Consider the following 15,773-nt stretch of genomic DNA (forward strand, 5'->3'; position numbering starts at 1 on the left):
CTCAGCCAAGCGTGTATATTATTGTTAATATTTTAATAATTATTTTATGTTTTTACTTAGTTCAAGTATTTAAACCTGTTTCGAAATTTAATGTTTCTATTTAAGATAATAAATTTTAACGCTTTCTGTTTACCATTCCGTTTAATATTTTGCATTCTAATGTGCCACACCGAACGAATTTGTTTGGAAATGGGGCGAAAATATTTAGCTTAGAGATACAGAAGTTTAGTATTAATATTTATTATCTATGCACGCAATGCGAAACACATTAAAACAATAATAGTTTGAACATTGTACCAAAGTCCAATATTATACCTTCATCAAATACATACATTGTCTGTAAATATCTATAGTCATCCAATTATTGCTGGGAAAAATTGATGGTTATATTCTATGTAGAACTCATTTTGTACTTAATAAATGAGTAAATGAGGTTAAGATTATAGATAAATGAATAATAAATATGGAGGATGGTCCGAACAATAACAATATTCGGGAAATTTCGGCAGCATATTCTGCGGATAAAAATATGTAAAAAAAATCGTATAAATGTATGTCCTAAAACGTTTCGTTTCGGAGATACAGGGTGCGTAGAATTTTCATATTTATTTCGATTTTGTCCAAATATTTTCTGAACTAACGTCGATATTTGGGTGGAAATTGGTGTCTGGAAGCTTTTTGGCATGAGAAATTTGATTTTGATTTGAATATTACTTATTACTCTTACTTATAGAGGGCACCACTTACTGACTTACATATAACTGGTTTGAAGTGTAATAACCTTTCATCCGAACATGTATAAAACTACTGAAAAGTGAAAAAATATACATTTCTCGAGATATTTGGAATCGAAGTAATCAATACATGTTATCATTGACACGTTATTAGACTGAAATAATTTTCGAAATATTTTTGTGCCAAAGGTTCAAAGAAATATGATAAATATGGAAAAATTGTATTTAATCATTTCAGTCAAATAACAATCTAATAAAAATGTATATTTTTTTCAACCATGACATGTATTGATAATTTTTATTCCAAATATCTTGAGAACGGTTGCTCAGATTGATTTTTAGCAAGTGACTTTTTTACATAAAAATCGGCGGAAATATTTATTTTTCCCTCAGTAGTTTAATACATACACAGGTACGAGGTAAAAGTTATTACACTTAGGTCTTAAAACAGTTCAAAAATACGTAGGTGGCGCCCCTTACACCTTGAGTCCGTATTGACATCAAAATTAAATTTCTAGTTGTTTTGGTTTTTATTTTTCTATAATATATCCCCATTAAGTATGGAAGTACATTATTATTTCTCCAAAAAATCCTATATGGGTATTTCGCCACTGCAAGAAAATCTACAAAATAAAATAGTTATTTTTGTAAACACTTCTGTGTTAATCCCAAACGGAAATTACTTGTCATAAGTTAGGTTTACAGATATACAAATTTGCCTAACGAACAAAAAAATGCTTAAAGTTTCGGAAAGTTTATCTCTTTCCGTCGTCGGAATAGAGATGGGGACATTCCGGGAATCTTACTTTGAGGGAATGTTCGAAGGAACGTTCCCAGTAACGTTCCCCATATCGGGATAATGATGGGAATGAAAAGTTGGAAAGATTCCGGGAAGGTTCCCGGAAATATTTCCCAAAGCAGAAAAGTGATAAAGTTAAGAAAATATATTCAAAATATATTTAACTTTTAAAATATATTTAATAACAACAAAATAATATATAAATAACAACAGAAGCAACACAAGTCGATAAAAGAAACAGATTTAGGTTATGTTTATAACCTAGTTTCTCTTCTTCTTTTTATTTGTGGCGTGGCCTGTTCACAACTTTTCCAATGTTTTGATTACTTTCCCTAAACTTAAGAAAAGTTCCCGAAAAGTGGGGTATGTTCCGAGGAATATTCCATTTCGCATCAAAATACAACTTTCCCGAATTTTAGTCACTTTCCCAACCTTAGAGAAACGTTCCCGGAACATGGGCACATTCCGACCTGCACATCACTACGTCGGAAGCAAAAAAAATATAAAGAATAAAGAAAAAAACTATTTAAAATATTTAAATTCAACTATTCGAGAACACTTTAGTTTTTTAAAACAGATACGTCTACAAAAACCCTTGACGTTCTGTTAAAATGACATTATATCAAGTTAAACTTTAAAATTAACAATTAGGTTAACACAACCTGATAACATTTACTTAATAAGGTAAAATCAAAAAGCCCCAAACTTTCTGTATGATTATTTTTAATTTTTAGGTATGTTATGTTTATTTATGATGTTCTTTAAAATAAAAGAAGCGATTGCCATACATTACTAACATCTACAGATGTATGAGCAGCAATACATTTATTTTTATTAGATTGTATTAAAAAAGCCTCTTATAGTTTTCTTTTAGAAGCTATCGCTTCTTTTATTATATTTTTGGTGTTATTAAAATTTATTCAGTACCCTATGTCCCATGAATGCTGACAAATCTTAGATTTGTGAAAATCTCCCTTTCTTAAATAATCCTTATGTTCTTTAATTCGAACATTTAAGGGTCTAGATGTTTCATGTAAAATTTATCGCATTCACCATATAGGATTTTTTGGAGTAAATCAATCCGCCACATAGGCATAGACATTTTTTACATTATTGTTCTTAATATTAGGTGACAAATATATCTACACATTCCATTAAGACTGCCGTCGAAATACGAGTTTCAACTATTATACTTATTATAGTGCTCTAAATAGCAAAATTCCTCGCAGTGATCGATCTAATCAGACTGGTCAGTTAACGAGCAACGGAATAGACTTTCTCTGGCCTTGAAAACCTTGAGCCGGTTTCGTAATGCCAAGACGGCGCTGCTGATGGCGTTGCCATTGAATGGGGCACACAGGAAGGCGGGCAAAACGGCAGTCTGTCTATTAATAGTGAGGGGCCTCGGGGGCCATATTCGCGGAACTGCGCTTCGCCGAAGCTCCCCCTGTATAGCTTCGGGCGCATTTCCTTTAGCTTAGATGATGCTCGCAGATAAAACGCGATTCACTTTGGCGGGATATTTTCGTATTCATATGGTAGCAGGTTTATAAAATGTTTGGTAAGACATTCCAGCAAATTTTAAGTACTTTTGCCATATCTTTAGTTATCAAACACACTTTCGATAATATTAAGCTTGAGCGGACTCAGGGTGTAAGAAGAAAAGCTAGATTATCTCACCGTTTCTAAAATATTCCTCTAAAAATACCTAAAAATGTCATGTGATTAATAATTTTATGATGTACAATGAATTTATAACTTTACGGATTGTACAGGGTGTCAGCCTAGAAAAGCTAAATAAATTAGGAAAAGAAAATAAAGTCCTCCTACTTTAGGTGCCATCTCACGAAGAGATAGAAAGCAAACGAACTATGCCTAGAAAAGGAGTGAACGCTCCACTACTTGGACCAGAATCGTTCTGCTTCCCAAGTGGTAACCAACTGAAACAGAACTCAAGAACCTGGAAGACTCCATCGCCGACCGATCATCAAACTTTTTTATAGTGACGTTAGACGATATTGGTGCCTGGACGGGTGAACCTCTGAGCTGTTGTCCCAAGGAAAGAGTGTAAAATCTATTGTGACGCTCTGCGCTCTATCTAATACGTTATATTTGTTTGATTTAAAATAAGAATATTATAGATTATGCTTGTTTTTGAGTATTTTATTATTGAATTAAGGATTGTTAACTCTTTAATAAACCTAATAAATATGTATATTGTCTATATAGTTTCCACAATATGCCAATTTTAGCGCATGCTGTTCCGAGTTCCAGATACAAAAGACTGTCAAAAATAATAAAAACATTAATTAAGCTACTAAATTAGCGAGACTGTTATCGACCTCCTAGGAAGTCCGACCCACTGGAACGGAAACGCGAAATTTGACGCCATGTGAACTTTTTTTCTTGTATTTTAGCCGGTCCACATGAATGTAAAAAATACTATTGTTTTCTCTATGATCATTGACGTCTAGAACATCGACGCGACGTCTAGAATAACATTAAAAATTGGTGTATACTTATAAATGCATTATGTTCCCATAATACTCAACAATTGTAACAATCAATGACTAATACGTTTTTTAATAACACTTTTTCATTTTTGTTTAATTCAATTGACATTTATTATCGGGTAACGAGTGGTGGCACGTTCAGTACTTTGGGATGCATTTTTTTTGGGAAACATTTGAAAAAAATGTCACACAATTATTTGTCAATCTAAGGCAACAAATTGAAGTAATATTTTTTGTTAAAAAAATTAACTCCGGGATCAGAAATCCTAATCAGAACCCGAGAATTTCAAACGCGAGCTACAAGTGCACGTATTACATGTGCATATGAGCCAGGTGAAAAGTAGTGATGGGAAAAATCGATTAATTTTAATAATCGAGTACTCGAGTTTCAAGCGATTTCAATAATCGAGCGATCGCTCGAGCGAAATATCGCTCGTATTTAAAAATACGACTTTTCGCCCGTCGCTTGTTGTACTCGTAACGCCAAGCAGTAAGTTGCGTGGGCAGAGCACATCTTTTTTCGGTGATGAATGTCAAATAGCAAGCGACGAGTAATTCGCTTGATTTAGTTTATTTCAAAGCATTGTCGATGTAGATCGTAAAATTTTGTTGCTCAGATACGCAACGAATAACGTCGTATAAATTTGCTATTTGCTATATTTACCTGCAATTTATGTAGAAAATTCCCTCGGCTTTTTATCGAGTATGTCACATTAAAATCGTATTTCAATTTATTTCATTCTAGAATCGCTTGCGTTCATCGCTCGTAACTCGTAAATAAGCGTGCTATGTCGGTTATATCAATAATCGAGTACACCAGCGAATTTTCGAGTTATCCCATCACTATAGAAAAGATCGAACGTCACTAAAGTATTGGGGAGAACAAAGAATTCGGGCGACAAAGGTTTGACCAATTAGATCTAATATTCCCGTGAGTGGTGAATTATGTGATCAGGCGACGGCGTTAGCATCAATCTGATGAAAGATGACAACGTGCATTGAATTAGTACGTTATATTGTGATCCCGACATTACGTGCATTCAGCACATAGCTATTGATAGTTTTGTTTATAAAATAATGGATAGGTTTAAACCTTATCGCCAGATAAAAAAAAGTCTATGGCCAAATCGTATTTGAAATAAATGGAATTAATGGGAAAATGGTAAATTTTAATATTTTTTTCCCAACAGGCATTAAATTTGGGGGTCATTGAGGCACCACCACTGCGCAGAAAAGAATTGATTTTGCCAAATGTTAAAACTTCGGTATTTTTAAATTTGTATCTATCAGAGAAAAAATAGTATGTGGATCTCATAGTCACCATCGTCCAAATATGTTTAACTTTTTATTCGTAGTAACCGAAATCGTTGGGATTGCGTTTTTTCATTTCGTTGTTTCCGCCGATGTTAAAAATAGAACTAGCGCGATGTTTACCGATACCGGAAAAAAACACCAAAGGTAATTATAAAACGAACGCGAGACTGAATCGCGAAAAAGCGATGAAAATACAAATTCCCACCCACGCGTCCCGCGAATTGATTACGTTTAATAGTAAGAGGTCGTATTTTCAAGGCCGTCGATCGCGAAAAATTGTTTGTACATTTGGGAAATTCGGGTTAAGCTGCTAACAGATGATTTTCGAAAAGTTTCTTTGACTTCGCTTATAAAACCGTTTGAAACAATAAAATTAAATATATCGAACACTACATTTTCCACAATACGTATTAAGTTTACAGTTGGGGGTTGGAACCTTTGGTGTTACAAGTTAACAACAGCAAAATAAAACATTAATTCACCACAGTACACCAACACATTTTCATGCTTCGAAATCTTAATCCTAACAAAAAAAAACGATTTTTTTCGAGGATATTTAGAAAATAAAATTCTAGATTTCGTTTTTATTTATTTTGCACTCCATTGGGAGTCGACAGCCCAGCTACGTCGAAACACCGGCTCCCGATAGATTACCGAAATTAAGTGGCTTTAGACGATGATGACCGTCTGGAAACACGCTGCTCATTCACGCCGGTTTGAAGCTTTGAATGAGTGTCGATTTAGACACTCGCCAAGTCTGTAGGCTATTAACCATGATATGGGCGAGGACCATAGTTCGGATTCCGCGTAAACAAAGTTACAAAAAATAAAGTTGGTGAAGGTATCTTAGAATCGAGATTGAGATCAAAAATCTAATAATTTAACATCATCTTCGCCAACTTTTCTATATTTTCTATTTATCAAAATATTTTAGGAAACAAAAATAAATGAATTATAAATATATAAACAGTATTATTTACATCAACAAAACTCACCTTCTTAACAGCACTTAAGGGACATAAAGGGCCATTACTACCGCTTTCCCTTTCAGAATATTCTAATAAAGTTGCGATGATTTTTTAACGACTATTAAGCTTCTTGTACACTTCACACTAAAAGAGAAAACTCGTAATACAAAACTGAAGTGTCAAAACGGATGACAATACCAGGAAATAAATAAATGCGGCAACTTGACATTTTTTACAGCAGAGCTACCACTTGAATCCCCAGCGCGAAATTTAAATTCCAATTAGTTAGCACGGCGCCGATTATGTACATGGTTGGCAACAATGAATTTAAAAATGACGCCCTCATTTACATAACTAAAAGTTTAATTGATATCAAATATAGATGTTTTTAATTAATATTCTAGCTCAAAAAGTTGCAAAAGTTAGAGCTTGTGAAATGTCTGTCAACACGTCAAAGATTTAGAATAGATAGCTATGTATTTTTTAGAAAATATCGTTGTAAAATAGCATTAGAAAAATAGTAGTGTAGAATAGTAAAACATCGAAGTTTAGCTATGGAAACACTAATGATTTTCAGAAACCCCGATGCATCACGTGTATCCCTAATCTCGGTTCAGCCGAAGGCGTTGTCAGTCGTTTACGCCAGTTGCAAGTCTCCATATTATATCATCTGACTATATCTGACAAGACAAGTAGGGATGTCAATCCCGGGATCTCGGAATCCCGGAAGAAAATTTGCCTCGAAAAATCCCGGGATTGAATTATATAAATACCGATTTCTCATGTCATAGAGTAAATTGCTTAATTTCGAAACTAAACAACTTAATGTTTCCCTAATTAAATCAGAGATAGAAAAGCTTTTAATCAGACTAGAGCTCGACAATTCATCAGATACTTCTAGAAGAGGAACCAGCAACGACAGCGAAGAGGATGAGCTCCCCATTGCCGAACTTCTGGAAGAAAAGATGATGAACCTTTAAAGGTTAAACTGCAGAAAGCATTACAACAATCTTCAAAGCCGATAAAACCAAAAGAAGTAATAAGACGCGATTGTTCGACATTATTACCCAAGAAATTGAATTATTTTCAAATGGTCGTAGTCGGGGACGTAATCTCCAAAAGCTTTTGAATTTTTATCAACCATTCAGGCCAGCAGCGTGGAATCTGAAAGATGTTTTTCTTCGGCAGGGATCCTGTGTAATAAGATACGTTCAAGACTGGGGGATGAAACTTTGGACGCATTAATATTTTTGCGCTATTTTTTTAAAAATTTGTAGCTATAATTTGTTTGTTAAAATTTGTTTGGTCATATGATTTTTTTTAAAGAGTTTTTTGTTAATTTTCGTGTTTTGTTATATTTATATTAATTTTTTTATGATATTAGGTATTTCACTGATAATTTTAAACCCGAGATTTGAGCGATTTTTTTTTCGAGATTTGAGCGACAAATCCCAAAATCCGGGATTTTGATAACCTTTCGGGATTGACATCCCTAAAGACAAGACGTAAGTGAAAATTTGCTCACACCACAATTTTATTCATTCAATTAGATATTCTCAAATAAGCAAGAATTATTTCACTACATATGGTATCATCTGTAAATCATTTTAGGTACTCTTTAATTACAATATTCTCCTTGGTATTATCGAAGTATGACAAGGTCGATCTGGTTCGGCCGGCTCAGATACCGGTGCAAATTAAATATCGTTAATTGCAACGCCACGAGAGCTTTAAAAGCTTACATGTGTACGTATAATTTACAAACGGCATAAATAATCATTTGGAGATGTAAAAACACGTTTATGTGGATATGGTATGTACATGCTGTTTTAATAAACTGATTTTTCTATTTATATCTTTCGTAACTGTTTTCTAGTATTGATCATGATTAATTCATTATTTACAGTATATGTATGTTTCTTTAATGGAAAACCAGCTTTATCTCTTAAAATTCGAATAATTTTGATCTGAAAATTCGGTGAAAAATGTTTTTGGGATTCTCTTCATCTTTTATTAATGTTTTTTTCAAAAGCCAAAAAAATGTAGATATTAGCCAAAAAGATTTTATAGTATCATACAATACAGCGTGTCCCAGAAATAAGTGCAAGTATTTTAACTGGTAGTATAGTTCAACCCCAGAAACACGCCTATGAGGTTTTTTTCATGAAAAAAATAAATTCGAAATTTTTGAATTTTTTTTACTTTTTAATTAAAAACATAATTTCTTGATAATATGGCAACATAGGTAATAGATTAAGTATACAAGAAGGAAGATTCAGAAAAGATCCAGTGGTTCTCAAAATTTTAAAAAAAATTTTTTTTAATTTTCAAAGTAAAATAACCCCGTTATTTTGGACTTTGGACTTATTTAAAAAACGATAAAGAGAAAATATGTTTCTTTTATCGAGATCTACCAGCCCTTAAAATACTTGCATTTATTTCTGGGACATCCTGTATAATAAATTTGCAATAATAAATACAAATTGAAGTTTTTGGAATAGAAAAAGATGTTAATGCCTTATGTTAAAACATTTATCTACAGATCTTGTGCTAGCCATCATTTCTGGTATTTTTATAAGCTCGCTTAATTTTGTCGACACTTGAATAATTGTTGGGATTAAGAGTTATTTTTTATTTACTACTCAATTACTTAATGTCCTTAAATTCAACTTGTTAATTGGGTTAATTATAATATTCTGATAATAGGCGATAACTTTATATTAATCTGAAGAGTTCGTAGGGAAAAAATGAATTTAAATTAAATTTTTTTTGATCCTATTGTGACTAGGGCATTCAATCTCGGGATTTCGGGATTATAATTTTTCGATCCCGGGATCCCGGGATTGGAAGAACAGACACAGCATAACACAGGATTATGTAAGATACGAAAATACTAAAATAACAACTTGTGCACATGCAGTAACAAATATGAGGATCTAAACATGTTGTTTGAAAAAAATTCTTAAAAAAAACAAGCTGATCAAGAGTAGTATCACTCAAACCAGATCTGATTTTACTGCACAACATTCCAGCAATAGAAAATGTCATTTCTGATCCACACTCGTTGGAGGAATAATTATCAGCATGTCATAGGCTAACTGCAAGTGGAAACCTCGGTCAGATCCATTTTCGAAGAATTCCATCTCCCGGAATATTATTTTAGGTAAATCGATGTTATCATATCTCATTACATTATGTTGTTGCCATACATTCAGGGTTGTTTATAAGCGCATATTGTACTATCATGAAAGACTTGTGTACGATTTAAATTAAGGAAAAAATGTAATGATGAATCCCGAAAATCCCGGGATTTTGGGATTGAAAAAATGTCCGGGATCTCGGGAAACGGGATCCCGGGATTGAATGCCCTAATTGTGACTATTTTTACTTAACTTTCATTCTTTGTGTTTATTAATAATTACGAAATGGGAACTAGATCTAATTATTTTCATTTAAAAATGTTCCGGGAATATTTTAACAATAAAGAAAAAAAGTAAATTACACCAAAAACTGGTTTGTCTCATTTTCTAGGAATTGTTTTCGTCAGCAACGGACTATTAAACATCAATTTTATGTTGTAATTTTATGAGCCGGGTCGGCTGTTTGTAAAAACCCGAAAGTACGTCCAAAACCAAAATGCAGTCTACAGCAGGCGATGTTTTTCGGTGACTGGTTGAATTAAAATTTGTTCCAATTTTAATTCAACCAGTCCGTCATTCGAGTATTTTTAAGAAAAAATTGTATTGTAGGGTTATTGCATTATTTTGAGTGAATTCATTAGAATGAAATACGGGGTATTGAAAGTTAAACTATAATCTGTTCTATAACATACAGGGTGTTTCAAAAAATATGTGTCATCTCTCGTGGGGAGGGAGATTCCTGACGTAAAAATAAAATTTATTTTTTACATCAACAATTTTTGTGAAGTACTTAATACACCTAGAATCAATATTTATTGAGTAAATCTCGAATTTTTGAAAATGAGACACAATAATGTGATATAATTTTAAGACTGCGTGTTAAAGGAAAACCAAACTAATTTTTTATGTATTCGAAAATTGTATGTATTCAAACTGCATCACGAAACCGTTTTAGATTACCTCGTATTTAAAAAAATCTCTCATACCAAAGTTCGGAATCATCGTGATCAGTAGACCGTGTTTCCTTTGACAGACCCCTTCGTGTTTTTAGGAGGCTATAATAATCAATTAAGTTGCTTTCTTTTATAATTCAAAAAACTGGTACTTACAATCGGTTGTTTCATTTATAATAATAATAATAGCTGCCGTATATAGCGTTTAACGCCTTGGGAGAGCAAGGTACAGCTTGCCATGCTAGAGCCGTTCGGTATACAAGGAAGGTAATGTGGCTAGCACTAGGCTTCAACCGCCTATTATTACCTCAGGATTGTAAATCCCAAGTACTCATTTAAGGCTGAGTCGACCTAGGTACCCAAACTATTTTTATTTTAATAAAAATAGTCGGCTGATGAAATGCCGGGTGTAGGATTCGAACCCACAACCTTGATTGGTAGACGATAGCCTGTACCTCTACGCCACCGAGTTTGCCTCTACACCCTGTTGTTTTATTACTGTGTTTTATTTACTTTTTAAATAGTTTTTGAATTTCACACCATATAATTAATCGTGAAAAAATTAAATATCATATTCAATATTTATCTTATATTATTATTATCAAAGTTCGTCCAAGGTGTGAAATCTGCCGAAATATGAATAGACACAAATCTATTTTCAAATAATTATTTTTTCTCGAATTTTAAACTACACCATTTAAATATAACGTTTACTCAGTATAAACACACACACACACATAATTACATTAAACCTTCTTGGCTAATTGGCAGTAAGCGCAAACGCCATTATTTTTTTTCGACCCTAGGGTACTTTTTGTTTAAGAATTACAATCTCATGTCCATACTGACATATCTTTCGCTTGATGCTATTCGTAGATATATTTTTTACTTTTTTACTCTGAATGATCTTTATGATACTATCTATATAATTTATATTCTTTTTATTGGTTTATTAAATTGTTTCTTGTTCCGTTAGTGGTTTATTGTTAACTTAACAGAAAAAAATCTTTATAAGGTGGGTCAGATTGATTGCCCAACATGTTGATAATAAACATGCGCTTCCAAAAATGAAAGTTAAAATGTTTCGTTGCAATGCGGCATACCGTTTCGACACATTTTGATTTCACTTCTTTTCTGGGTTTATATACCAGCGCTGCTTGCATGGTTTCTCTTTACAGTTCCATCAAAATCGTTTTCGAGAGACAAAGTACTATAGAGATTAATAAGTAAATATTTTGGTAATGACTGTAAAAACATCGAAATTACATTAAAATTGATGTATTTCCAGATTTCGTCATTCAAAAATAATTTTACACTAGATATGTATTTTTTTAAATGCAATGGCTATATATTTTGCGGTGGCTTTATTATTACGTTGCGTCTAGGCTTGGAACTTTATTTTTTCTTATTAGTTACTCATTTTCCTACAGCTGTAATAGATTATATTTCGCTTAGATATATTATCTTCATTTCAGTAATATATATGAAAGTTTTTTTTTAAATAGTTTACGAACCGGCAACCGGCGCTTTTATTTTGTGTCTCTCTCTGTCTATCAATCAGTCATTTACATTTATCTCTGTCGCATGCATTACAATACAGATCAAGGAAATAGAGTGTCCAGGACCGTATATACAATGAGGCAAAGATGAGGCTAGGTCTCCACTATTTCAAATGGAACACACTGTATTTTATGACATAAATGAACGTAGTTTTTATCCAATATTTATGTTTTGATAAATACTTTTTATATTCTAAATTGATGTTTCTTCATTAATTTTCTGTTTAATAATGATCATTTTCAGCCTGCATCAGCACAATTAACTGCATTTGTTAATTCGCTATGAAAAATTGATTGTGAAATTAATTAAGACACTTTTAACTAACTCCGAATTTTTGTTGTACATCATTTTTAATGACGAACTCTTACTAGTAAAAAAAAATTGGCGCCGGGAGGCACGTATAGCCGCCCATACTAAAATATGTTAATAAAAAGTTGGTAGGCAGTTCTTTTAGTTTCAAAGTAAAGGAATTTTTCCAATTTTTTTTATCTCAAAAACTGCGACTTTGACTGATTTTGATGTTATTACAAATTTTGTTGCAAATATTATTCCTAATCTTAAATTGAAAACCGCGTTTCGCTAGCTACTGTAATTTTGGAGTTACGATTTTTTAAAATTTTTAACCCCCTCGCATACCCCCTTACCAACCCCTCACCCCACCAAAAACTAATGGCCAGATTCTCGGGTGCCACAGTATTTTTGTGCCAAATTTGGTTAAAATCGGTTTAGCGGTTTTTGAGTTATCGTGTTACAGACAGACAGACACCATGAAAATATTTTGTATTTAGGTCATTTATGACCCAAATAACTCATTTTGAGTGAAATTAAAAAAACTTTTTTTTGTCGATCTTAATAGCCTACCGTACCTGTTGGTATGGTCGTCTAAAAAACAAAAAATAAAACATATTTTTTCAATTTAAAAACTGAAATTTACTTCATACATTTTGTATTGCTTAACAAAACATAAAGTTAGATATAACTTTATAGGATATCTTATGAGTTAGAGTTGATTTAGGCACTGTTAAGTTGGTAGGTCATTGACAATGATATGACCCGAGGACCGCGGTTCGGATTCCGCGAAAACAAAATAGACCCCTTCCAGATTAGCCTTAGCAGCAAAAAAGAGACACGTTAACTTAAAATATGTTTTTCTTTACTCTATTTCGTATTTTTAGTATTAGGTTTGTTTCTAACTCTAAGAGGAAAATTGTTTTTTTTTTATTACCACCTGGAATGGTTTACCATGTTATTAATATTGTATATATTTTTCCAGCTGTACGAGCAGATCGGATGCGAGGAGGAAGAAACAAATTCGGACCCATGTACAAGAGGGACAGGGCGCGCAAACTGCAGATCATGAGGCAAAGACAGCTGGCTGCGCAGACGCTCAGGGGTCTGGTCAGCTGGCAGGTCCAGAAGTAATGTATAACAGTCAACCTGGAACGTCTCCCTTCGCCAATATTCATATTAAACAGGAAATACAAATACCTCAGGTAAGTATCCCAGTACATGGTGATAAAGTCAGTAATATAATGCTTCTTCATTTATGCTTTTAGAAAAATTAAACAGCCTCAATAAAATTAAGTATTTTCCTACAATGCCACCAACGTTAATAAGACAATACTAACAGTCTTACTAACAGTAATTTTTAATTTATTTACTAACAATCCGGTATGATCGGAACCGATGTGTCGTCTCTACTGAAGTAACGACTTGCTCTAGAAAGTTGCTTTTAACTAAAAGATAGCTAATTGGCTCTTCTAAAAACTGTCGTCGCCGGACTTTTTGTTTTTCATTTAGTTAAAAAATAAAAAGTATTTTTTTCCTGATATCGTGGCGGATGCGCCAGGCTTCAACTAGTTAGACAATATTTTCTAATAACAATAAGCAGCAAAAAGAAAGCTTCCCATAGGCTTTGAAAGCTTAGGAGAAGTTCGTGGCGCGGTGATTTTGACTTCACATCGCAAAAAAAAGTGCTTTCGTACTGTTATTTTGATATCTGTTATTTTCTGGAAGCAACAACGGATGAGAGCTTGGTAAAACCCGAAGAGATGCGCTCTCGACATCACATAGTCGCTATCGGCGGACTCTTATTTTCATGCTTGTTATTTTTTGGAAGTAACAACTGTTATATGGGGTTAGTTTTGAGTAAGCAGTCGCTGTGGTCACACCTTTATCTCTATAACTGTTATTTTTTGGAGCTAACAACTACTGGGACCTGTTATTTATAAGTAACAGTTCGTTAATAATAACAACTTGATTCTGATATCTAATAATCATCGAAATTCTAAAAACACGATCAATATTGCTGAAAAATTGAATCAAGGATTCATAAATATAAAAACAATATATGATATTGAAAATTTGGCTTCTTTTTTTGGAACAGTTAAATTATAGATATAAAATTAATGATTGCTGAAATTTACTGAAAAAGAATAATGAGGTTGCATACAAATATTGTATTTTATTTATCTTTTATCGTGATTATTATTCAAATGTATTAACATAAATGCCTATTGATATTTAAGCTTGTCTATTATTAATGATGAAGATGAGTAATAAGATGGTGTAATTCTGTTCATTACTGTGTGTGTGCATCGAAAAACAAAGCCTATGTTATTTCCGAATACAGTGGTGTTATTATCTTTTTGCAATCAGCCTCAGTTTTTATTATTATAAAATTATTCAAATAGCTTTGTTAAAGAGAGAGAAGTGGGTGATACCTTTCGTTTTATCTCTACTTTTCTGATCAGAAATTATTTAATTTTATGCTCAAACTTTTGTTGTTTGTTTTTCTTCTACTTTCTTTGCAGAAAGGTCGTCATTTTACAGATGCTATGATTAGTTGTAAAGATGGGGAAAAAGAACAAACAGGAAAATTTTTGTGAAAGAATTAATAATTTTTATTTTTTCCATAGCAACTGTTAAAAGTGTATGTTATCTTATATCTATCAAAAATAGTAGATAAAATAGTACTTCAACCGCAAGGGTAGATTAAATGATACTTTAACAGCGAGGATAGGTTAAAAACTTTATTTCTTAGTTATTAAAGTTTCTTAAAGTTATTCGGGATTTAAATGGAAGTAGTTTGGATATGGCGTTTATCAGCCTCAGCCTGAATATCTGTTGGTAATTAACTTAATTTGTTTTGAGCTATTTCTGGCTCCAATTCATTCAGAAATTGACACGAAAGAGAATTAAAAAATATTTACTCAAAACTGATAACTAAAGAGACAGCTTTATTTATTTGTCAAATTACATAGAAACCAACGCCAACCCAGCACAATATTTTTTCTACTCGTAATAAATTCCTTGAAATAATAATTTCTGAATATTTTTTAAAACGTAACTCGCTATGGAAAAAAAATATTGTTTTATACACGACGATAAAATTGCATTATCGTTAAAATACCATTTTATCGTCTTGTATAAAAAATAACTAGTATTATTTAACGAATCGATCATTTGGACCTTTAATTGTTGCGCATTTCTTCAACAAAAACTTTTTGTACAGGGTGTGTCATGTAATAATGGTTAATATCAACTTTCTTCTTAAATACTTTATCATGATCTCCTTAATTTCTGGAAGATAATTAGATATTTTTCCATAATATAGTTCTTTTCCTATATAGTAACGTCAAAACTTCTTTTAGCTAAACATCAAACAGCAAGCTCGTTAAATTTTAGGTAACGCGTATGTTACCAAACGACTAATATTTGTAACCAATACACAGCGTCTAATATTGTGTCACTGCGTTTCAACAAGTCGTTTTGAAGAGGCTTATACCAGTT

General features: G+C 32.6%; 1 protein-coding gene across 1 annotated transcript in view; it reads left to right on the forward strand.

Annotated features, from left to right (window-relative positions):
- The window catches only part of LOC115885212 (nuclear hormone receptor FTZ-F1), a 101,532-nt gene that overhangs the window by 63,121 nt on the left and 22,638 nt on the right, over positions 1-15,773 (forward strand). Inside the window, 2 exon segments of the mRNA XM_030904041.1 lie at positions 13,255-13,374; positions 13,377-13,474. Of these exon segments, the coding sequence (XP_030759901.1) occupies positions 13,255-13,374; positions 13,377-13,474 (218 nt within the window).

Source organism: Sitophilus oryzae, unplaced genomic scaffold (genome assembly GCF_002938485.1).
Source record: "Sitophilus oryzae breed Bouriz unplaced genomic scaffold, Soryzae_2.0 scaffold_377_pilon_pilon, whole genome shotgun sequence".
Classification (NCBI taxonomy): Eukaryota; Metazoa; Arthropoda; class Insecta; order Coleoptera; family Curculionidae; genus Sitophilus; species Sitophilus oryzae.